Here is a 26,223-nt window from a genome sequence, read left to right on the forward strand (position 1 = left end):
TTTATGAGCTATTTTCCTTATAAAAACCAAAATAAGATTATGTATTGTAATGCAAATAATGACTTGAATTTCTATTATGAACTATAGTAAATTTTTATCATTTTTAAAGATTTAAACATTTAAAATCTGAATAATTAATAAAAATAAATATGATATTTTCATTTGATATGTTAAAATATTATAAAGATATGTTTACTAATGAATCAAAGTATTATTTTGATGAATTTCATTTATTTTAATCTAAAATTTTGGCTGATCTAAAAAAATTATTTAATCAAGCTTTAATTGATTAAAGTATTTTGCAGAATCCTCAAATATCTAACTTTGAGAAAATTAATATTAATACTTTTAATTCATCATAATAATATCAATTATATGTAATTTTAATTTTAAATCCATCTTTCAATATCCCCTTTAACATAATTCAAGATTTAAAATTTTAAAAAATTTCTTGATTAACATTGAAGGAGGTATTTTAAGAAAAAAAAGTTATTTTAAATAGAGAATAAAATGATATTAAATAAAATATATTTGACTTCATTTATTTAAAATACTATTAAATAAAGCTCATTTTAATTTAAATATATGAACATTAAATCTAGATTCAATTAATTTTGAATTTTTTTGAAAAGTGTTTGGATAAAAATAAATAATTTGCTGAAACTGAAATAGCTTAATTTATCATAAATTAAATAAATTATTATTTTAATTAACTAAGATAATTTTTTTAAATAAAATTATATTAATGTAAATGAAATTTGATAAATAAATTTAATTAAAGCATTTCGATGTGAAAATTTATATTATTACCATTAAAATAGCTTAATAATTAATATTAATTAAATTTTAATTTTGAAAATCCTTAAAAGTCATTTAAAGGTGGTGCATTTAAGATATAAATTTTTAGAGTTAAATGATTTTCAAATTTGCATATTTTGTTTATTAATTAAATTGATGAATAAATGAATGATGACTATCAAAATCTAAAGATTTGAAAAATTATTCAAACAAAATACATGCTTTTTGAGTTACATGGTTTTTTAAAAATATATTTATTCATTTTATATATTAAAATTCAAAATATTTATTAATTGATAAAGAGTTTAAAATCTATTTATTGTACTTCACTTAGTATTAACCGCATAAATAAACATGGAAAAACAGAACTCGCTTAGGCTATATGATAGCTCTAAACTCAAAGAATAAATTAATTTATATAATATTTATGATAGCTAGTCTTTCAAATAATCTAATTCATTATAAGTAATTAATTCATTGTCCCCATGCTTTTTATTCTATTATTCATAAAGAACTTACAAGCTTTTTCTAACTTTTAAAAATAGAATGAACAGTTCAGATACGAGTAGGAAAAAAAAAGAGTGGAAAATGGCTTAAAATAATTGCTTGAAGTTGAATATGACGATTAAACTGATTACCCATTAGGTATGACTGCAAAATCAGATTATCTAAAAATGAACAATAATGCATCTTAAACCACATCAAGAAGTTTTCTTCACTTTAAACCACCTCTTTCTACAAAAGGGGGAAAGAAAGTAAGTTAATGTCCTAAAAAAGCAATCATCATAATACTTTTAATTTATAAATAAGCAAAAATTCTTCTTTACTAGCAATAACAATCCAGATAAGAGCGAAAGCGTTATTAATAAGACGATCTGCAATAATAGTAAAGAGAATATTAGCATAAATTAGACACTGCATTCAAATAAAAGTTTAATCATTGAAAAGAAACATATTAGATAATCGTCAGTAGGAGCTATTTCAGATTTGAATACTACTAATAATAGCAATTAAAACAGCAGCTTTCGTCTAGTTAAAAAGCAAAGCTTTTCATAGCTTGAAACTTTAGAGTAGATGAAGTAGAAGAAGAGCACTGAATATATTTATAATAAAATGGGTTTAAATAATCAGGCAATAGCTGAAAAAATATAAAGCAAAATAATAAAGTATTCACCAAATATTAAAGTTTTAAATCAAAATAATATGCCTATGTTTTTTAACAAAGAGAATACAAGCGATTATCGCTATGAATAATTCCTTAATTATGAAGACAGTGAAGAAAATAGTTTGTGTAATACTAATAATAAATTAAACATAGCCAACTATGACCTCAGGTCTGGAGGAGAAGATAATGATTAAGATGATGAAAGCAAATTACTTTCTCTAAATTTTACACTTTCAGATGCTAAGAGTTAGTTTTTGGTTTTATCTCATAACAAAAAATAGCAGCAAATAATTCAAGATCAAATTTTATAAAAATAAACTCTATTCGCAACTAAAATTCAAAAGAATATAAGAAGATATATTTAATAAAATAAATATTAAAAATAAAAAAAGGCTGTTATATTGATTTAAAGATACTATAGAAAAATGAGATAAGTTTAAGAAAAAAAAATCAAAGATCATCTATTTGTATTGAGCGGATAGTAAAAAAGAGTATTAAAAGAGTTAGAAAATTTGAATTCGGTAGAAACTCAACTTAATAATATATATAAAAATAATAAGCGTGTTTAAAAATTTATCAAAAAGAATCAATCTAGAGTTTTTGAATAATTTAGCGCATATTTTTCAAAATAATAATAATAAACGACTAGTAGCTAAACCCAAACTGATTTCATTCAAACTAACATTTAAAATAAAATAAGTTAAATTAATAGCTAGATCTCTTGTTTACAAACCTACTAAATACCAAAGTCAATCATATGTTAATTATAAAATAAAATTACAGAGTTATCTCTAGATTTTAGCATGTCAACAATTCATGCTAACATAGATATTGATTAAATAACTTAGCAAAAAGAAAATATTTAAAACTCAAACCACTATTCTATTAAAAAGAAAGATTAGATAGAACAAAAAGGGTCTTAATCAAGCTTCGTTGCAAATTCTACTTCACATCACTTCACTCCTTATAATCACGCTAGCAACAACGAAGGTTATCTTACAACTCAAGAATCAGAAAACTAAACAGAGAGAATAATCAATGAAGTAATAAATAAATATATTACTTATATTTTGTTTTTTTAATTCATTAATTACTTTCAAATTTCAAAAATTAAATTTAAAAAAAAATACATTGATTACCATTAATTTATTAATTGTTAATTTATCAAACCAGAATTGCAGATGCTCATCTTAAAAGATTATTCAAAGACTCAGAGATGAACTGAGATAAAAAATTGAATACGACAGCCTAAAAGAAACAAATACTTATAAAGAACTCTTATACATTTAGGATGAACTACATAAGTCTAATTTATAGCATAAATCTCTAATGGTTTAAATTAGTGAAGCCCTAAAGAAATTCGAAATCAAAATAATCTCAGACTTAACAAGCAGTAATTAAGAAAATTTTGAATTAATCAAGGACCTATAACAAATAAATGCTTTTATTCAAGGTATTTAATATTATTTAAAATTTATACCAAAAATTAAATACACTAAGGACTCTTTATGTCTTAATTTACTCAATATTTTTAAAAACTTTGCAAATTATTTCAAAATATTTCAATAATTAACCCTTTCCAACGAGGGTATATCTTCTATAATAAATATAAGAAAAATTTTGAATTATAAAGTTTGATAGAAAAAATATATAAAAAAGTTTAAAAAATTTGTTTAAATACCTCCTAAAAATTTTATATTTATTCAATATTAGATTCAATAATGTTTTGTTCACCATAAACTGTAAAAAGAAGATAATTTTATGGAGTAATAAGTTCTAATGATTCTTCATCTGGCATTTCAAATAAAGCTATGCCTCAAAATAAACCTTATGAATCAAGAAAACTGGTTTTTGATTCTGCAGGTAGCTACTGTACTAATTGAAAACCAAATTAAAAGCTTTAATCTTAAATTTTTCTTCATATATAAAAAACACATAAATATTAATAAATTAATAGTATTTTATATTTATAAAAGATATGTATATAATAATTTAAATCAAAGTATGAGCTAATTAATATATTTGTTATTTTAATAAATACTTAACTTTCTCCTATTAATTAATCCATTAATATTTTACCCAATCCTTTTATTTGATTCTATTTATTTAAATTTCTTTTTTTTATTATATTCAATTAATTATCTGCTTTATCTTACAATAATTAGAAATTCTTACAGAGATTTTGGAAAATTGTTTGAAAAAAATGCATATTTTATTAAAGTATGAATTAAATTTTGGTTGGATTTTGGTTTTATTATATATTTAATCCTCTATAACTGTCAATTACTCATAGTATGAAAATAATTAGTAGATTATAATTTTTTTTCTATAAATGAGAGTTTTAATTTTTATATTTTAATTTTTTTAAGTATTTTCATAAGAAATTTTGAATTAGCCTTTTTCCTTGAATAAAATATTTTGATTGTAAAAGCAATTAACAGCTTGCTGATATTTATAAGCTTTACTATCACTATTAGGTAGCGATAGATAATTTTTAGATTACAAGTTTAAAAAATACAAAAAGGAAAGCAGGTTTTATGGTGTTAGTAAATTATGTGTTTATGAAAATAAAGTAAATCGTTAAAAAAAATAAAAACCTAATAATAATCCAAAATACTAAATAAAACCAAAATAACAAATTATTTTTTTATTAACTAATTAAAAGATCTAAAAAAACTAGCTATTAAGTAATTAGCATACATTTAATTAAATAGCTAAATAGATTATGAATTCTCGTTCTAACTCTCTTAGTAAAATCGGTAATGCTACTCTAAAGAAAGAAAGCATATCCTTTATTATCCTTAATATTGATGCAAAATTCTAAGAAAGCTAGGTTTAAATTATAGTCAAATGCTAGCAGGATATTTACTTCATTGGCTTAAATCAACCATTTACTTTTGATAATGAAAGTAAGCTACAAATATAAGTTGTAATGAACAATAAATTGTTTGGAAGTGTCTCGTTTAAACCTAAAGTTCTGAATAAAATTCCTAATAAATCTATTAAATGGTAAATCTATTTTTTGCTTTTTTTTTTATTGAATTTTTTATTACAGGATATCATTATTAGATCCAAGTGATGATTTTTATGATGGCGATTTTAATGATGATGACATTGAAGGTCCAAGAGTACTGATTCAATTTAATAGATAGTTAAAGTAAGAAGAAAAGCATATTTAAGAACAATAGAATAATACTTAGAGGTTTATAGAAAAAACAAATGAATAATCTGGAGTGTTTACAAACAGAAGTTCTATTTTAAAGGAAATAAATGGAGAACTTAAATCAAATAGAACATCTCACAGAGAATCTTAAAATTGTATTTATAGCTAACAAAATCTAAAGAATGTATATAAATAAGGCTTTAATATGAAGTAATATTATACATACAATTTTTAATTGATAAAAATGAGTTTAAAAATTATTCTTAAATGTCAAAATCAATCTACCTATTTAATTTATTTTAATTTTCCAAATATTTAACGAATAGTTAGTCTAATTTATAATTTTTACTTTTAAATAGGCTGATTAATGAAGATTTATGTGAACAAATAACCAACAAAGAAGAATTTATCAAAAAAATGAATGAATAGGTTAGATTTTACAAAGTCAAATTAGAATTTAAGGAAAAAGAAAATGAAGTCCTTTCTTAAAATATTTAGAAAGTCTAAGCTTAATGTAACAGTTTACAAATGTTGATCTAGTAAGACAGAATTTAGAAAGAATCACTTGAAATATCTCTAAAAAATGCAGAAAGTAAAATACAAAAGCTTACAGACTATCTTATTGATCTAAAGGAAAAGCATTAAAAAACATAGTTAGAGAACGAATAACAAAAATAAAAATTAAAAGTAAAATTAAATTTAATCAATAAGAATATTCCCTTACCAAGATATTTAACAAATTTTTTTAAAAAATTAATAGGAATTTGAAGAAAAATAAAATTAAGATGAAGAAAATGGATATTATAAGGAATAGTTGGAAAAGAAAAAGTTGATTATAGAAAATTTGAGATAATAAATATAAGAATTTTAAGATAGTGATAATATAAAAGAAAACTAAATTCATAACCTGGAGAAAGAATTATGTGATTTTAAGAATAAAATATAAGAGTAAAATGTAGTTTAAATCAAAAACTTAGATGATGAAAAAAGCTAAAAAATAGAGTAGTTGATTGAAGAAGTTAATTCATAAAAAAACCAAGTAGATTCTCTTTTAGAATAAGTTAAAGAAGTGCTCGAGTAGCAGAGCAATTTAAAAAAAGAAATTGAAGAGAAAAATAATTCACTAAGTCTAAAAGAATAAAAAGAACTTTAAATGATAGAGGATATAGATAAATTAAAGCAAGAGATAAATGATTAATGTTAAATGATCTAAGAATAGAGTTAGCACATTAAAAACTAAGCAAAATAAATAAATGAATAAAACCATCTAATTCTCAAATTCAAATAAACCTAAGAATAATAAAAAGAAAAAACAGATAGAGAGGCTGCTTATAGAAATTAATTGGATAATGAAAATAAAAAATTAACTCAGATATTCTTAGATTAAAAATAAAAGTATGCCGAATGTCAAGTAGAAAATAAAAAAATACTAGAAAATTTAGAGTAAAAAGAAAAGAAAATAAACTAATTATCAGAAGAAAATCATTTTTAATAATAAGAAATATCAAAATTGCTGTAATAAAACAAGGAGTATTAAGGAAATCACATTCAATAATAATTGTATATGAATGAATAATCATAATAGTTTTGGTAAAAAATTCCTATAAAAATTGCAGATCTTGAGAAAGACATTGCTGAATATAATTAAAAACACCATATAAATCTTCCTTTCTAATCATAAAGCTATGTTCAATAAAATACACATTAGGTTGAAACTCCAACAATTGGTAATTTGCTTGTTAAATTTAAAAATTAAATAAATTTCAAAAATTCCTTAATAAAATAAGTCTTTTCGATACATTTTTAAGAAAATAATTTTTAAATGTTTAGGTTTAGCTACAAATTAACAAGAAGAATCTTAGAAAACTGATTAATACTTGATGATCAGCGGAAATACAAATTAATATTATCAATCTTAAACAGTTACTCCATTTTTATAATTAATGAATAGCAATAATGAAAATTAAAAATAAAGAAATATGGAAGAAATGAACTTACCAGTTTAAGTAAATAATTATAATTAAACCATAAAAAACTAAGCAAATAATAAACCAATGACTCATTCTCCTTTTAATGGTTTATACTTCTGTGAAGAATCTTTCAATTTAAATAATTAAAATGAGAGTCAGTAGTAGCTTTAGATAAACAAACCAATATTTAATTCATAAAAAAATGATAATGGCTTTAAAAAATAACTTTGTATTAGTTTCAATAATAAATCTATTGAATAGCCAACTGAGTCTTCAAAAAATGAACATATTGTTAAAAATGACATTTTAATTTCAGAGCTTAAAAATAAAAGATAATAATTTAGAGCTTTAAATTCTAATTTGAATTTGTCATCACCACTTATAAAATAGAACTATTAGGCTAATAAAGCTATTTCTTAGCAAAATAAAGTTGAGTTATTAAAGGTTTAAAATAGTTTAAATGATAAATGTTTTCCTTAACTCTTAAATGAAACCCAATAAATTTAATAACAAAATTGCTCAGGAGCTAAAACAAAAAGAAGTTTGAGTATAAATTAACTCTCTGATGCAAAGAATAAAAAATCTCCTTGCTCTTCAAGTCAAAGAAGGAATAGTACTAACATAGATACAAAAAGATGGAAAATATGAAAAATTGGTAAATACAATTATATAAACTTATATATATATAAAGGTTGTTTGTAGTATATAATTTGAGTTAATAGTAAAAAATCTTATGATGTTTAAAAAATATTTATTTATTTAACTTAATAAATGAAGATTTTGTATTTTATATTTGAGTGCTTTATAATTGTTTTTTTGAGTATTTTGATATTAAATTTTGCAGAAATTTTGATATTATTTTTACAATAAAGTTAGAATAAATAGAATATTAGTTAAAGGAAAATCAAAATTAAAAATTATGGATTCATTCTTTGATGGTACATTTGATAGAGGAATATTTACTTTTGAGATACTTTATAGTATTAGTGCTATTGTAATGGTCTATCTAGCATACATCTATATTAATTAATCACTCTTGGCTTGCTTTATAATTGTTATGATTTGTTTTGGATTAAAAAGAATTTTATCTGCAATTTTGTGTATCTTTTTTTAAGAATCAAAATCAAAAGGATTGGCTTTGTGGATGTTCGATGCACTTTTACTTGGATTCGTATTCGGATTGGTAGATATAGAACAATTTTCAGGAATGCAAACCTTCTATGTTTTCTTTACTACATTGAAAATAATTGGTATATTTTTAACGTAAATGATAACATTTTTCTGTTTTAAATTGCTTTCTGATGATAATCTAAATGAATATATCAAAATTGTGGGATATGTACTTTTTTTATACTGCCTAATTATTTTTTCATGCTCTATTTCATGGATAAGTGGAAGTAAATTTAAATTTAAATTCATGCTTAATATTATAAATTATTATATAAGTTTAACTTGCCTTACTTTGTTTGAAAAACCTTAAGGTAATAATATGGCTTACTATTAATTGTTGATAATAATAATAAGTATGATTATTATATACATAAAAGAGAAATCTTAGTTTCTTAATGTATTCGTATATATTTTTCTAAATGGAATTAGTGAAGAGCTAGATTTTGAATTCTATCACATATATGATTAAATTTAATTCAAATATTTTATTTTGTTGAGATACTTAAGCGAAGTAATTAGGTTTGGCTTGATACTTTTTTTTGGATTTAATTATATAATAGATCTAAGTTTTGATAACTAAACAGCAGCTGAAAAAATAAAACTAACACATATTCTTATGAGTATGATTATAAGTATAGTATTTTTTATAGCAAATTATAATAATTTTTTGCTTTTTTTTAAAGTTAAAAAGTACCTAATTTCTACTGAAAAAGATATCTAAAAAGTTGCTGAAAAATTAAAAATGTAAACATTTAAGAATTTGATTATAATAGATTTTAAAATATAATAAAAAAATAAAGATTAAATATACTAATATCTTATTAACCAAAGCTACATTTAGTTATTTTAGAAAATTTCTGAAATTAAGTTAGCATATGGATAATCAGTTAATTTAGAAATAAGAACTAATTACAATTTTACTGCATATTTTACAAAGGAACAAGATCTCTTAATTGAAATATTAAAATCTATAGAGTATATTGAGTTAAATACATTCTTTGATCTCGTTAGACAAAATAAAATTTTTGAAATAGTATAGGGCAGAATCTAATACGGATTTATATAAAATAAATTCACTTAAAACATCATTTCTAAAATTTAAAATTAACACTAAAGAGTTCTAGTAGAAAAATTATTAGTTTAAAATTTAATCATTACTTCTTTTTATAAGAATCTTTCACAATCTTAGAATTTTTCATCTCAATAAATACTATATGATCTTTATGAAGACTGATTTTTATTTCATATATATTTATTGTATTGTTGTTTCTTTTACAAATATAAAACATGAGATGTTTTAAAACATATCACTTTATATAAACTTTATGGCTACAATCATTTTATTTTATTTTTATATAATTAATAAAGTCCTTTCTTTCTCTTATTACTCCCTTTTATCCTAGTCTTTAGCAATTCTTTTCATATATATATATTTATTTATTTATTTATTTATTTATTTATTTATATAATATTATTCATTCTAAAAGATTTTTTTATATTTTTTATAAATTTTTTTTGTAATCTGCTTAATTTATTTAAAATTTAAAATGATTACTTGGATTATTTTATCATTTCAAGTTAAAATTTAAATAATAAAATATGTTTAAAATACTAAAAGAATAAGTTATTACAAATTTTAATTTGAAATTTATGTAAAAATATTAAAAAAACATTCAAACCTTTAATTTCAGATTCTGACCACCTTAATAATATCAGCACTCATTCATTTTTGGTAATTTTTTTAAACATTAAAAATTATTTTAAGTTAATAGTTTTGAAATTAAGGTGATCATATTAAACAATTACTACTGCATCATTACTATGATTTTTTACTTTTACATAAAAATTATTATTCATCATATTTAATTTTGAAATTTAAAAATTATGGATTATGCTTAAAGTTTTTTAGAGAATTTACCTAAATTTCTAATGCTTATCTTTTTTTAATATTTAATAAAACTATTTATAAATAAAACTTAATAGCTCATTATTTAATAATTTATAAATCCAAATCCAAAAATAAATATTTTAGGATATTTTTCAAATAAAATAAATATTTTATAAAATAATGTTGATAAATAAACTTAATTTTTTATTTATTATTTTTACAGCAAATAATTCGTCTAATTTTTATTTTTGAGTTAAATTAAAATTACCTTCTACATTCAATTTTAGTTTTAATTTATTTATTTAAAGTAAAATCCAAATTTCTATTTTTTATTTCATAGCTATTTTAATAAGTTTTAAAATAAATACTTGATATTTATTTATCAGTCAGTCATTTATTGAATTTTCTTTAATATATCCTAACTATTTTTTATATATTTTTCAAAAATACTTTTGCTTTATATTTATATTAGTATTTTTATAACAATTTAGATAATTTATTATACTAATTTGAAAATTTAAGGTGATCAGGAAAGCATCTATACTAATTGAATAATAAGACTGTTAATATCAAATAATTAGTTTGCTTTTTAAGTATTTTTGATGATTTAATAACATTCAAATCACTTATAATTAAGAAATTGCAGAAAAACTTTTGATTTAAGAGATCTTTATTTTGGTAAGTAAAAATTAGAGTTAACCAATCGAGTCATGATTTAAAATAGCTTCCAGCTGCCTATAGAAAATTTAAAAGATGATGATATTATAAAAATAATAAAATTGAATGAAGAAGAATTCATAAAAGAAATTGACTAGTATTAATTTCCAGCATGTTAAAAAGAATAGTCACATTCTAATAACCCTATTTAATATGGTTTAATTAAAAAAATCTTTGATGAAAAAGAGAACATCTTAACAGAAATTGAACCTGCTTGCTAAGAATGCATTGAAAATGCTACAGGAAATGTAGTTGACTTGAAGTAACTTTTGATCAAAACCTATCACATCGCTAATATGCAGTGCGATAAAAATTCTTTCAAAGAGTGTATTGATGGTACTCTAATTCTACTTCAAGAGAGCTTCAAGAAGTTGTAGGAAGTAAAAGAGAGAATAGATATATATTGCGAAGAAGTTTAAGAAAAAATTTAAACTCTTTAGAAAAAGGCATCTTTCTATCCTCCTGTTTATGTGAGGGACATACTCACAAGAATCAAAGATAGTATCCATACGAACCAGGATGAGTAGAATTCCACCATCGTAAGTGAATTAAAAAAGTTATCATAGCAGGTCTTTTTTGAGGAAAAGCTTAATATGCAGCCTGTTATAAAGGGGGCTAGTTTAGATGTGAGTATGTACTATCTGTTGTTACATAAAATAAAGTGTGACACAAATATTATTAGCCAATGCTTAGATAGAGGATGCTTTATCCTAAATGATATAGATTAATCTGAGAATATACCACATTATGCTGAGAAACTCATAAATAATATTAAGTGCTAAGGAAATTATCCTCTCTCCAGAAATAATCCAAAGTTTGATAAAAAATTTTAAGAGTATAAGAAAAAAATGGAATAGGTGGGGCTGTAAGAGAATGAACTTAACATAGATAAGACTATTGATTTTCATATTCTCTATCTCTATGAGCTTTATAAATTTGAAGGTTTTAAAGCTGACAGTTCAAATTATGATTATCAACAAATTAACCAATAAGAAAAGTTAAAAGATAATATAGCAAGTGAAGACCATTAAAAAAAGATAGAGAATAAGCATCAAAGCAATTAACTTAGCAATGCAATAAGAAATTAGCAATATTAAAACTAAGGAGGTATTTTCCTACTATCAAATTTATTTTAATAGTAGCAATAGTTAAATAGTCATAATATCAACTAGCAAAGTAGAAATGAGCAAATAAAAAATCCAAGAAGGATGAGAATATTCGAAAATTATGTCTAGGAGAAGGAGAATAAAGCAGCATAATCTTAATCTTAATTTATTTTAAAACAAAATAATGAGAATTCTGATTAAAATAAATGAAAAATCTTTGATAAATACACTCCTTTCCATTTTATCATATAAAACAAAAGATTTAGATGGAATCAATATTAAAAATCACTTCCTGTAATTGAAAAGACTCAAGAAATAAATTCAAATATTAAAATAATAATTTTATGAATAAATTAAAATCATTTATTGTTTATTTTTTTAAATAAAAATTTGAAAGATTTTTTTTATCTTTTATTTTAATACTATTTCAAACAAACATTGATTTGTTACTCAATTAATTATTTGTTAAAAAATTATTTAATTTTAATTTTTCTTTTATCATTCTTAATTAGGATATTAGGAAGCATCAATTTTTGTATTTATCATTTAAAAAAATATTTTAAATATTTTTTTTTATTTATTTATTTGTTATTTTCAAGTGTTAACTTTATTAAATTAAATAAATTTATAATTATTAATAAATTAAAAAAATCAAAAAGTTTAATAAATTTCAAAATCTATATTTTTATTAAAAATCAATTATACAAAGTGATTTATTATTGCAAAATATAAATTTAGGTATTTATTTAATTATAAATATTAATCAAAATAATCTTTCAAAATTAAGTAGAAAAAATAAATTAGCCATAAATATAATAGAGATTATAGTAATATTGGTCATCTTAGTTTTATTATGTTGCATTTATTAATATAAAATATTTAATTTATGTAAGCAATAATTTGGTAGATTATAATTGATAATTATATTTAATGGAATAAAAAATATGTGTGGTTGCCACTAATTAAAATTATATGAAAAGGTGTGATAATATGGATTGGATCTTGATTAATATTTGTAAAATTTTTTAAATATTGTAATTGTATCTAAAATTAATATTGCTCGCTTATTTAATAAAAAATACAAGCACCATATAATTTTTATTTAACTAAGTAGCCAATCTAAATTTATCTCTGTAATAATCTATCTTTCTATTTCAAATATTCATTTAGTATAATGGAAAAGATAAAAGAGGAGGGAGACTTTTGAATTTAAATTTTTAGATGATGGAATTAAAGAAGTACTTTAATTCATTCATAACCTCATCTTTTTTTGGGAATTGCGAATAGCGATATTTGAGAAAATACGGTAATTTAAAAGATCTAGTAAAAAAGTAAAAAGACAGATCTATTTTTCCTTGAAATACATATTCAGTAATACTAGATGAATAGTAAAATACAATTTAAAGAGCAAAAATTTCAGTGTGATAATGCAAAAAAATTGTAAATCTAAATATTATGTTTGAAATGCTACTTTAAATCTGTAAGATTAAACTAGTTCTAATTATAATACTTGATTAAATTTAAATAAAATAAATTACACTGGAAATTTAAAAAAAATACTGGTTTTCTTTTGAAAGATATTTAATTTATTCATGAATGTTATCAATTTATGCTAAATCCTATTTATAATTATGTATATTTAGCACAAATAAATAAAGGTTATTTATTCTGTAAATCAGTATGGATTTGTAATTTACTACTTTTATATAGACTAATACTATATCTTTTATTACTTTTAAAACCATAAATATTGAATATTGGTATCTTTTTATGATGCTGTAACATTTGTAATTAAATTTATTATATAATTAATTTTGAGTACTTTTTATCAAAAACAAAATAAAAGGAAAACAATCGATAAATTTCAATATTTGGATCAGAAAAAATACAATTTCCTCCATTCTAAAATTAAATCTTTCCTTTTAAATAAATTATTCATCTTTAAATTATCAATCAAACTTTTTAAAAAATACAATAGAGATAAAAACTAATTTTTGTAAGTTATGTTTCCTAATTTAAATTGAGTTGTTAAACTAACATATAGTACAAGATTAAATATTGGTTAAAATTGTTTGAGAAAATGAAATATTTTTTTTATATTTGTAATTAGTTTTGAATCGAATTTAAAAAATAGTCATGAAAATTGCTTTTTAAAAAGATAGATTGAAATATTAAAAAAAACATATGTGTATTTATGTATCTACGATTAATATTTTTGGAAGGCTTATTAACCTTTGAATACCTAAAAATATTAAGCTAATTTTTCCTTTTTGTTAATATATTCATGAGATACTTTAAGTGCATCATAATTATTTCCCTATAATGCCAATTTAACAATTAAGTAAAGCAGATTTTAAAAATTGGTATAATGAAAAATTTTTTCTTTTATTACTGAAAAAATCAAAGAAGTTTGTTAAAGTTTTTTATTTCTGTATTATCATGGCTATTTAATAGGCAAACGATAGTATCAAAAGAATGATTAAAAAAACAAAGTATTTGTGGAATTATATTGGCATATTTGATTATTAAATACAATAAAATGGTCAGAAATAATTAGAAATAATAAAAAATAGTAAGGTAATGTAGAAAGAAAAATATAATAATATTATAGTTTTAAGGAAAATTAAAATTTTTATTTAATTGTTTTGAATAACTAAAATATCTGCCTTTCATACTAAATTTAAATGTCAATGAACACAGAATTATTCCAGAATTAAGGTTATGTAAACAAAATAATCATGGTATTTATTCAGTCAAAAATAAATGCTATGGTGAAATATTATATTTCATTTAAATAGTTTTTGCATTTATACTTTCAACTGATCAAATGATCGAAGGGTTAATCAGAGTTTAATATGAAGATTATTATTAATATCAAAAAGTAGTAAATCTAAAATATCAAAATCTTATTATGTAATATAAATTTCCTCTTTTATTAAATTTCTTTTGAGCCTTCACTGTTTAAGTGATGATTTACTAATTTATTTGTTTGTTTGTTTGTTAGCTTGATTTTTACTTGCTTGCTTGTTTGTTTGCATATACTTGTACTTTATACTGAAATGATCTTAAAATGAATATATTTATATATGTATGAATGAATCAAATATAAAATGCATGAACACATAAAAATAATGCACAAGAAAGCCATAAAAAATTACATCAAGAGATATATATTAGTAGTCCTTTTTTGCTTGTTTTTGTTATTGATTGATATTAATTACTTGTAAAATTCATTCATTCACATATTGAAGAGAATATTTTTTAGATTTGATTAATAAAGAAAATAAAAAAAAATCAAACAAAGTACATAGACTGCATTATATTCTTGAAAGAAACAGTAAAGAAATAACAGTGAAGTAGCTCAATTTAAATATCAAATATTATACTGCAATTCACAAAATTCAGTAAGGGAGAGCTAGGATAATCCTTATCAAGTTAATAAATTTTTGAAAAATGAGATGGATATATATTTACCATCTTTATGAGTTCTTAATCTTCTTTTTTAGCTAAATAAGATTGATATATTCCAGTACTAATTATCCAGTAATTATACCAAACAACTATTAAATTACTTATGACTCTACTACCAAAGATATTTACTCATATTATAAGTCTTAAGGACTCGTTGTTGCTGATAAGAGCGATCCTAACAATATACAAATTTGTCATTTCAATAACTAGTTTAATCTGCTCGTTTAAGAGTCAGTGAATAGTATTTATCTTTACTTAAAGGTAGAGTATATCTTATCAAATTCTGTAGAGTACGAATATATAATAGCTTTCAATAATGAGAGGCTTAGAGGATAAAGGATACCAGTTATAAATAGTAGTAATAACATTCCAGGATCTCCAAGTTTTTTTTATGACTCAATTTATATCTTTTAAATGAGCTATATATTTCAAGTAAGTCCTCCTTATTCTTTCATTACTTTTACAATACATATTACATTTATTACTATACTTTATAACTAAATCTATATTTTTTATTAAGGATTCTATAAAGCCAGCACAAACTGATATGAATGGTGTAGAACTCACTCATAATACTAATAACTCTTAACTCTAATACTACTTATGTCTGAATCAAGGTATTTACATAGCAACTCTTTTAGAAGGTTCAATTTAGACATAGCTTAGTTTTTCTAAATATACCTTTGCCCAAAATCTAATTAGTGGTACTGCCTGCAAATCTATTATCAAATGTAAGATTAATTATTGAATACTTATCTTTGATAGCATTAACAAAAGATTTCCGATAGAATTTTTTAATAACTATTTTCAAATCTTACCACTATTATTGTAAACTGATTTTACAACTCATATCTCCTTATATTAATTTGAAATATCTGATTTATTCAAAAGCAATCACATTTAGTTCTGATTGATTTAATTTAAAAATCATTGATAGGTTTTTTTTGAAAAAAAGAGCTTGAATAGAAATATTTTTAGAAAAATAGACTATCAAAAAATTAATAAATTTGATTAAATAAGCAATAGAATTAATATCATTTATGCGTCATTAGCCAAAGAATATACTAAATATTTAAAAGCTTTTTATAGGAATTTTGTGCACCTACATAATTAATTGTAGACTGTAAAGATTTAACTTTTTACTAAAACTTTTGAATTGAAAAGATAACATGAAAAAAGATAGATTATTTTATTTAACTCAGAGTAACACCAATAATTTGATTTAGATCGAGATATATCAATTGATAGATATATAAATAAAAAAATATCCTTCTAGCTTTTTAAATTATTTCGAAGCTTTAAAGTCCATCCATCCAATCATCATTAAATATAATAGAAAAATTAAATATTTTAAAATAAAATTATAATTCAAGATTAGCCCAAAAAAAAAATTATTTCAACTTTTAAATTAAAAAATTTTTAAATTTAAAATTAAATTGTAACTATAAATTTATTTCTAAAATATCTCGAATGAATTCAAGCAAATCAATTTCTTTCAGAATCTATCAGCGAAATATTTTTAATAATTGTTTTTTTAAATTTTATTCACAAATCTTTTTCCTTTGATTTAAATATTTTTATTTCTCAAAGCAAATAAATGAGTTCTAGATTAATTTGACATTTACTTTTAAACTTATTTTTCAAATTTCAATCTAAATAACAAACTCTTACTTTTACATTATTTTTTCTTCTTCTTAATAATTTCATTTTCATACTCATGACTTATTGTTTTAACTATTTTATTAATATAAAAGAAAATTATTCAACAGTACTAATTAATTAAAATATTTCCTGCAACCCTTAAGGATGTACTAAATATAGTGTGACTGTTGATACATCCGTTTTTCTTGAGATTAACGATTCTATTAAATAATCTACTTATAGTATCAGTGAAACTACATGGAATTCTTTACCTTACTCATGGACAAGTGTTCCTATTTTATATGCCTTTGACTACTAAAAGTCAGGTCAATATACTTTGTATATCTTAGCAGATCAGACTAATTAGATGATTTTGATAAATATTAGAGACTAAGTAGATAATTAAATTTTTGTAGGGTAATTGCAAGGAATCACCAACTTGAGTAACAGAGTTATCTCTTATAATACTAATGCATTATATGTAGTAGAAACAACTAAAAAAACAAATGCTTAGATTATTGCATTTTGCATCAATTCTACTTTCAATAATACTCAGAAACTTTGTGTCAAAACGACTGATTCGTAAAAAAAAATATAAAATAAATTTTATATTTAATTATTGTTTATTTTATAGCAATTGCTTATTCGAAAATAACTCTGTTTGCCTATTATGTAGCTCTACTACTTTTATAGATCCTATTTCAAAGTAATTTTGAGATTTTACAAGTATTTTTATAATATAATCAATTTTTTTATTAGACTTTGTGTAAAATGTCCAGATACTTGTGTTGGTTGTACAAGTGCAAATATATGCACTTCATGCATATCAAATTATAGAGATCCAAACAACAGTTGCTAGTGCACAGGAGGTAGAGTTGAAAACCCAAGTGTTAGGCTTTTATTAGAATAAAAAAACCAACCAAGAAATCTTTAATTCTCAACATGTGTTTGCCCAAATTAAACATATGAAGATCCAAAAACTAAAAACTGCATTTCATGTTCTTCAATTTCAACTTTTTGCTTAAATTGTGATGCACAGGGCTGCAATAGTTGTAGTCAAGGAAGCTATTTATCAAATAAAACATGTATACCTTGTTAATAAAATTGTTTGTCATGTAGTCAAAGCTCATGCTCAAATTGTTAATCAGGTTATTACATTAATAATACTTAGTAATGTAGCTCTTGTTCTTCACTTGTAACTAATTGCGTTTAATGTACTTCTTCAGGATGCTCTTAATGTGCCTAAGGATATTATCTAAAAAATAAGTATTATTTTTTAATTAAATTAATATTTTTTAGGATATTAATAATATTTTATGTAAAGTCAATGCCTCTAATGTTCACCTAACTGCTCAAATGGATGCTCAACTGAATTAATCTGCAATTCGTGCTATACTCCTTATAGAGATGTAAATAATAAATGTGCATGTATAGGAGGAACAACAGAATAACCAGGATCAATCCCAGGTTAAGGATAATGTGTATGCTAAAACAATTAATATTATGATACTACCAACAATATTTGCAAACTATGTAGCCAAAGTTTTGGATCTACTTGCACTTCATGCTTGTAAACTGGGTGCATTACATGTGACTCTTCAAGTGGAGGATAATACATAGATCCCAACTCTCATTCTTGTGTAGCTTGTGCAACTACATTTGGAGCTTAATGTCTATCTTGCAGTACTACCTAGTGCTCAACATGCAATATTGGATACTATTTAAATGCATAGTAAGTTAATTTTTATATTAATTGAAATATTTATTAAATTTTTTTCAATAGAAACCAATGTACGAACTGCAATTAAAATTGTTCTGGTGGGTGCTCAAGTGCCAATAAATGCAACTCATGCTATACAAATTATAGAGACCCAAATAATTAATGCAACTGTATTGATGGTAGACATAGCGTTCCAGCATCAAATTAAAATTAACGTATATTATAATCTACTCATTAAAGATTATTAGGTTAAACAGATTAATGTGTGTGTAATTCTGATAGAGTTGAACAGCCAAATGGCTAATGTCAATTGTGCTCTGCTCTATTTGGAAGTTAATGTACAAGCTGTAACTTATAGACTTGCTTAACTTGTATAAATGGTTCTTATGCAAATTAAAGTGGTATTTGTTAATGCCCATCTGATTAGTATCTTGATGTAGGTTCATTAACTTGCTTATAATGCGCTACTCAATATTCTTAATACTGTAAGTCCTGTAGTAGTACTACATGTCTTGACTGTGGGGACCCAAATTCTTAATATATACCAACTACAAAAGCATGCTAGTGTATTTAAGGATATTTTGTATCTTCTCGAGTCAATAACTCCTTTACTTGCTAATAATGTTCATAAAAGTATGGTAGCAATTGTACAGTTTGCAATGAAACTATTTGCTAGAATTGCTAGAATGGCTATATATACAATCCTACCTCTTAACAATGTGAATGTCCTGTTGGATATGCTGTTAAAGATAATATTTGCAAGCCATGTTCATAATTATACAATAAATATTGCTCTTAATGTGACAATAATCAATGTAACTTATGTTCTTAATTAGATAGAAATCCATTAACAGGCTGCTCTTGCAGCTAGAGCTAAGCTGCAGACTTAAATGGGTAGTGTTATTACTGTTCTATAAATCTATCTACCCAAACGCCTGTTGCTCTAGCTACTATAATAAATGCTAATATTGTTTGTAATTTTAACACAGGGAACGATGGAGAAGAGTCAAACAAAATTCAAGGATAAATTTCAATATATTTAGCTCTTTCTTATAATTTTGTTAATTCATATGGAGTAATTTAAAAAAATACTAAACAATACCTTTTATCTAATACTTACAGCATCTAAAATTTGGTTTTACCTCATGGAAATCATTAAATTATTAGCAATTTTACTTCAACAGGAAGTTAAGCTTTTACTTAAATATCAACAATTTCTGTTAGTGTCAGCTCTGTCTATAACAATATGCAATAGCTTTACATTAACTACTTCTCATTTAAGAGCCTTTCTTCTAAGCTAGATTTGACTCAGCTCGTTAAATATCTTGTAGAAATACTAGAAGTAAAAATGGTTTAAAGTGATAATATCTCTATTTAATAAAAAAGCTGCTCCTCAATTTCATAAAATGGTTCTATTTGTGTCTGCAGCTCTTCTTCCTCTTATTTTGCAGACTGTTCTGGCTCTAACTAATAATATTCTTAATTTTAGTAAATCATGCTGTAATACTCCAGCTTTTTAAACAATAACGGAGTTAATCTTACAAAGCTATAGCAGATTTAATTTAATTACCTACTCCCACTTGTGAATGAATAGATTGATTCTACTTTTATTAGCAAAGACTCAACTTAAGTTGATAGCCTAGTTAGCACAATATAGCAATAATCTAATTAATTCAATGATATTACTAATCTTCCTTAAAATTTCAGCTAACAAGCAAGCCAGGTAACTTAATAAATTTCTGGATTACTTGATTCTCCTTCAATAAGCTAGGAAAACACTCAAAAAGCTATGAAAGTAGTCACTTAAATTTAGCAAGCTAGTTTATAAACAATAAATCCCTACTATAAGTAAGTTAATAAACCAGAACCTGTTCCACAAATAATCACCAATAACTTACTTTTGGATTAAAAGCTTATAAAATGTTCATCAGCTAACTTCACTGCTTAGAATATTTAATACATAATAGGAGATCCTTTTAGTGGGTCTTAGAATAATAGATTTTTAGGGGTTAATGAGCAAGCCTTTGACCAACCTACTCTTTAGATTAGAATTTTAGACTCTTCTTAATGCTAAGCAATTACTGCAGGTTCTGAAGCAGATAAAAACTACCATTACAATGGTGTCAGTGCTTCAATTTATAAAAGCAACCCTTACTAAAATTTATATGAGTTACCTTATTAAGAGTAAAGATATCAGTTTTTTTCAACATAATTAAAATACTTTGATCCTTCATAGCAGAGAATCTTAGATAGTTCAACATAAGAAAGTAACCCTTAACTTTATTCTTTGCAATTTAAAGTTGTTAATACTAATCCATAAGACAGCTCTACTAAATTTAACAATACGCTCTTCAAATGTATTTACTTTAACTAAACTGCAGAATCTTCTATGAAATGGAGTTAGTGTCCTTAAAGTTATTTCTTAGCTCAATCCAGAATCTTAGGATGCAGTTGCCCTACTCAATCTACCTATGTATACGATTACGACAACATATTTACAGATGATTCAACCCATGACTTAATAGAAGAAGCTAAAAAGAAATAGACTACTCTAATTATTATTGCTATCATATTAGCTGCTGTTTTTATTATTTTAATAATACTCTATGCTTTTATCTATAAACCCAAGCATATTATTTATGAACTTGCATAACTCGGAAAGCAATAAGAGTTACAAGATTCAAATTAAGTAAAAATTAATGAAAAGCTCTAGACTGCGAAGGTTAAAGATAATGTTAATGATGAAACTAAAAAATTCAACAATATTATATCCGCCTAAAGCACTCCGATGAACCAATTAGCTATCACTCAAGCATTACAATAGTTAAAAAATAAAAATAATTACTCTCCAAATAATATCTAAAATTAATAAGCAAATAATTTTTCTATAAATAGTAATAACATAAATAATATAAACAATGTTCAATATAGTTCAGCAAAATTCAATCAAAACTTAAAGTTTGATACTTTTGGTAACAATTCAAGCTTTTAATAAAATAAAAAAATGGGAGCTTCGTTCTAAGATAACTAAGAAGCCTTGAATTCTAATAATCGTTCCATTTAATTAAATCCTTCAATTTTTAATAATATAAGCAAATTTAATGTTTAACATAATAACTTAACAGATATTCCTCTCCCTTCTGTTAATGAAAGAAAAGAGTATTTGCAGACATTTGAAAATAATTACACTGAAAGAAATCCATAAGAGCATTAAAGTTCTGATAAAAGATTAGAAGAAATTCAAACCCACAATTACTTAAAAACTAATGCAAATACAAACAGAGATATTTAATCTAATGCTAAGCTTTAACTTTCAAATTCTGAAGAAAATATAGAAGTTGGTAGTAAAATTCAATTCACAAGCTAAAGTTTGAGTAAATAGCCTAGTAATCAAGGATAAAAAAAAGATATCAAGGTCTAAGAGGATAATAAGGTTTGAGCAAAATTTCAGATAAACAAACAATAAAAAAACAATTTTTCATGAATAACTAACTGAGAATTACTAATAGCAAATGACAAACTAAAAAGACATTTAAAGCAAAGATTAATTATACATACTAAACTTTAAGCAATCTTTGTTTTTAAATTATAAATTAATTTTTTTCAAATATATTATTGTCAATTAAATTAATTATGTGCCAATTATATTAATTAATAATAAAGTTATTATATTATTTTTATAGTAAATTATATAATTTTCTAAAATGTATTTCTAAATTACTAACTAATTAATAAATTTTTATTCATATTAATTATTATATTATTTTTATTTATTTTAATCATTTTTGAATTATTATACTTTTAATGCAAACAATCAGATTAATAAAATAAATTAATAATAAATAAATAAATGAACAAAGGTTGCAAGATTAAAAATAAGCATGTTTAATTCATATGTCAATAATTTTTGGTCTTATTTGTTATAATATGAATATATTTTTTTAATAAATAAATAAATAAAGTAAAAATTTTATTATTTTGATTAGCAAATTAAATGTTAAGTATTTAATTTTTTTAATTAATTAAGTATATTATCTAAATTTTCATAATTATTTATATATAACTAGGTTTTAGAAGGATAGATTAATTAAAACAAACATTGATTTATTGCTTGCTTTATTAATTTTAATGGGGAATAGAAATAAATTAATTAAAAGTAAAATAAAAGCTAAGAAATGATTTTTACTATTTTTATAAAAATTAAGGAAATGAGAGGAGAATTTACTAATTTTCTAATTTTTTGATATTTATCATCTTTATACATCAATGAAAAGTAAAACAAGTAGAGTAACATTTATTAGAATATAAAATAATCTATATTTTTCTTAATAATTTAAGTTTTTCTTATTTATAAAGTCTTAATTTTAATTTATTTTTATTTTAGTAGCTCAGAGTTTAGGAGTTGGATTTTTAGTAGTATTCTTTTTCTTAAGGAGGCCATAGTTTTCAACATCTGATTATATTTTAGGAATTACAGATGCATCATCAATTGTAGGAGGAATTTTTTCTATTTTTTCTCCATCTACAATTTTTTTAAGAGTTTGTCTTAAGATCTTGCCGCTTCTTGTCTTTGGTAGCTTATCTACTAAAATACAATTGTTGAAAGAAGCAACAGGGCCTAATATTATAAGAGAATAAAATTTTTAAATTAGTTTAAGATTTAAATTTGAATGTAATTTATATTTATCTTTTAAGCTTGTATTAAAAATGTTAAAAGTTTGTTAAATTAGAATTATCAAGCTAATTGAAATAATTTAAATTTTAAAAAAATAAATACCTATCTCTTTTCTAACTATAGCTACACATTCTTTTTCGAATTCTTTTAAGTTAATGTTTCCACCTTATTTAGCAACCACAAAACCAATAGGAATTTCACCTTTGAAATCATCAACTTATGCAACAACGGCAGCTTCAACGATGTTTGGGTGTTTAAGGAGGGCTTCTTCCATAGCTGCAGTAGATAGTCTATGACCAGCAGTGTTTATGATATCATCTATTCTAGCCATAACATTCAAATATCCTGTTTCATCAAAGTAACCACTATCACCAGCTAAATAATATCCAGGTGAGTCTGATAAATACTTTTGAATAAAGGCTTCATCGTTGTTATATAAAGTAAGCATGAATGAAGGAGGCATAGGGAGTTTAATACAGATTCTTCCAAGCTTATTTGGTTCAGTGATTTCCTTGTTATCTTAGTCTAAGATACGAACATCAAAGCCAGGGGCAGGTTTAATAGCAGAACCAGGTTTAACTGGATGAGTGTATAGATTCTTTAAATTAATTAAAACTTAAGTAAGTTATAAAAATATATATTAAATACCTTGTAATTGCATGAAATAATCCAACCAGTTTCAGTTTGCCAATAGTTATCATTGATTAAAACAGGAACATGCTTTTGAATCCATTCATATGTAGGTACATCACATCTTTCACCAGCCATAGAAATGGATTATAAAGAAGATATATCAAATTTTTTAATCCAATCACCATTCAAATCATCCCTAAAAGTTAATTTTAAAAATAAGTAAATCAATATTTTTTTAAATATTAGATTAATTGATTTATCTAAATGAACGTATTTTTAGAAAGCTTAGCAATTGGGTAATAAAATTTTTTATATGTCAATCAATGCAATTTCTAAAATAAAAATGAATTACTTTCTTATGGCTCTAAGAGCAGTTGGAGCTGTATAAAGACCCTTTACTCTATATTTTTCAATAATTCTCCAGAATTAGCCTGGATCAGGAGTACCAGTTGGCTTACCTTCATACAAAATAGTTGTAGCACCTATTTTTATTATTTATTAAAAAGATTAATTTATATTTTCAAAAGAATTCTTTATTTGTTGAATCTAATAAAATTTTGATCACAAAAAATAATAATATTTGATAAGAATCTTTTATCAAGATTTATTGTAAACAAAATATTTAATTAATCTTTTTATTAATTTTCAATAAAATGCTTTTTATTAGAAATTTAGAAGATTATTTATTATTTTATTGCTTCCTTTAATGAATATGGCATGTAAAATTAAAAAATTTTATATATTCTCTTTAAACATTCATAAATTCTATTTTATTTCTTCCTCCTAAAATCTAAACTTTGGTTTTATTTTATTTACCTCTGATAAGGGGTCCATAAACTATGAAATGATGTCCAACAACCCAACCAATATCGCTACCAGAAAAGTAGACATCTCCTTTATGGATATCCATGATATGTTACATAGTCCAAGATGTAGCAACGCAGGTACCTGCTGTATCTCTCACTATACCCTTGGGTTATCCAGTAGTTCCTGAAGTATAAAGAATATATAAAGGGTGATCACCTTCAACAGGTACACAGTCAACTCTTTCAGCAAACAACATGGAGGAGTGGTAATCAAAATCTCTACCAACTTTAACAGGAGCTGTCATTTTATCACCTCTTTACAAAAGTAAGACCTTAATACCTTATACCTAAGATAAATCAATAGCTTCATCCAAAATTTGTTTGTAGTTAATCACTTTACCAGGCTCAAAACCATAAGATGCACCTAAAATTAAAGTAGGCTTTGAGTCTTAAATACGGCCTGATAATTCTTTAGCAGCAAAACCTCCGAAGACAACTGAGTGAATGGCACCTATTCTAGCACAGGCAAGCATACCAAATACAGCTTCAGGGACCATTGGCATGTAAATTACTACTCTATCACCCTTCTTAACACCTAATTTTCTATAAACACCAGCAAGTCTTGAGACATTATCAAGTAGCTCAGCCCATGTGTATGATTTTTCTGTGCCTAAATATCCGCATACATACTAAATAGCTGTTTTATTTGCAAGTTCTCCAACATGACGATCGATAGCGTTGTAGCACATGTTGACTCTACTGTCCTTAAACCAACGCCAGAAGCCAGGATTTGGGTGGGATTTATCTAAAATAACATCAGGCTTCTTGTACCAATCAACTTAATAGGTCTGTTCTTTCCAAAATTCTTCACGAGTTTAATCATTTGTAGCTCTATCAAAAGCTATTTAGTAAGCATTGTTAGGACGACTCATACTTTTAGTTACAGAAGATTATTTTTAAATTTTTGAATAAAATGGTTATAAAAACTTACTTTTACTAGGCTTTGGTGTACTTTTTTTATATATTAATTTGTTTTGCTGTTTTGTATATTAAAGATTTATTTTTTATCTTTGTTGTTTAATATTATTAATAATATAATATTTTTAATATTGGTAGAGCAAGAAAGTATTTATAAAGAGCAGTAATATGTAATAAGCTTTTTGTTTTGAAGTGTAAAATACACACTTAAAAAATTAAATACAAAAATCAATAAAACACTATTTTTTGAAATAATATGGGCTGTACTCTAAATTAAAGAATTTTTCTAAATTCTTTAGAATTCTGAATAGTGACGTAAAAA

At 23.2% G+C, this 26,223-nt stretch overlaps 5 protein-coding genes across 5 annotated transcripts; 4 read left to right on the forward strand and 1 right to left on the reverse strand. All coding sequences in view use genetic code 6, as the record gives it.

Moving 5' to 3' along the window:
* Positions 1-1,152: 1,152 nt before the first annotated feature.
* Positions 1,153-7,744, forward strand: TTHERM_00695680 (IQ calmodulin-binding motif protein; the record flags this gene model as incomplete). Its single annotated transcript, XM_001025579.2, has 11 exons — positions 1,153-1,263; positions 1,344-1,553; positions 1,609-3,006; positions 3,137-3,416; positions 3,677-3,826; positions 4,441-4,535; positions 4,629-4,972; positions 5,019-5,336; positions 5,486-5,813; positions 5,887-6,853; positions 6,957-7,744. The coding sequence occupies 11 exons, from the start codon at positions 1,153-1,155 to the stop codon at positions 7,742-7,744; spliced, it is 4,989 nt and encodes a 1,662-aa protein (XP_001025579.2).
* A 271-nt stretch (positions 7,745-8,015) lies between these two features.
* On the forward strand, positions 8,016-9,500 carry TTHERM_00695678 (transmembrane protein, putative; the record flags this gene model as incomplete). The annotated part of the gene is made up of 1 exon (XM_001471413.1): positions 8,016-9,500. The coding sequence occupies one exon, from the start codon at positions 8,016-8,018 to the stop codon at positions 9,498-9,500; it is 1,485 nt and encodes a 494-aa protein (XP_001471463.1).
* Positions 9,501-10,864: 1,364 nt separating this feature from the next.
* TTHERM_00695670 (hypothetical protein) lies at positions 10,865-12,187 on the forward strand (the record flags this gene model as incomplete). The annotated part of the gene is made up of 1 exon (XM_001025578.3): positions 10,865-12,187. One exon carries the CDS (start codon positions 10,865-10,867, stop codon positions 12,185-12,187), a length of 1,323 nt encoding a protein of 440 aa, XP_001025578.1.
* A 3,243-nt stretch (positions 12,188-15,430) lies between these two features.
* TTHERM_00695660 (transmembrane protein, putative) lies at positions 15,431-22,248 on the forward strand (the record flags this gene model as incomplete). The annotated part of the gene is made up of 7 exons (XM_001025577.3): positions 15,431-15,880; positions 15,969-16,179; positions 17,203-17,671; positions 17,724-17,795; positions 17,849-18,355; positions 18,414-18,821; positions 18,873-22,248. 7 exons carry the CDS (start codon positions 15,431-15,433, stop codon positions 22,246-22,248), a joined length of 5,493 nt encoding a protein of 1,830 aa, XP_001025577.2.
* Positions 22,249-23,197: 949 nt separating this feature from the next.
* On the reverse strand, positions 23,198-25,855 carry TTHERM_00695650 (AMP-dependent synthetase/ligase; the record flags this gene model as incomplete). The annotated part of the gene is made up of 5 exons (XM_001025576.1): positions 23,198-23,427; positions 23,587-24,082; positions 24,133-24,313; positions 24,470-24,599; positions 24,934-25,855. The coding sequence occupies 5 exons, from the start codon at positions 25,853-25,855 to the stop codon at positions 23,198-23,200; spliced, it is 1,959 nt and encodes a 652-aa protein (XP_001025576.1).
* Between the last annotated feature and the right edge of the window lie 368 nt (positions 25,856-26,223).

The sequence above is a fragment of the Tetrahymena thermophila genome, assembly GCF_000189635.1.
Source record: "Tetrahymena thermophila SB210 genomic scaffold scf_8254187, whole genome shotgun sequence".
Taxonomy (NCBI): domain Eukaryota; phylum Ciliophora; class Oligohymenophorea; order Hymenostomatida; family Tetrahymenidae; genus Tetrahymena; species Tetrahymena thermophila.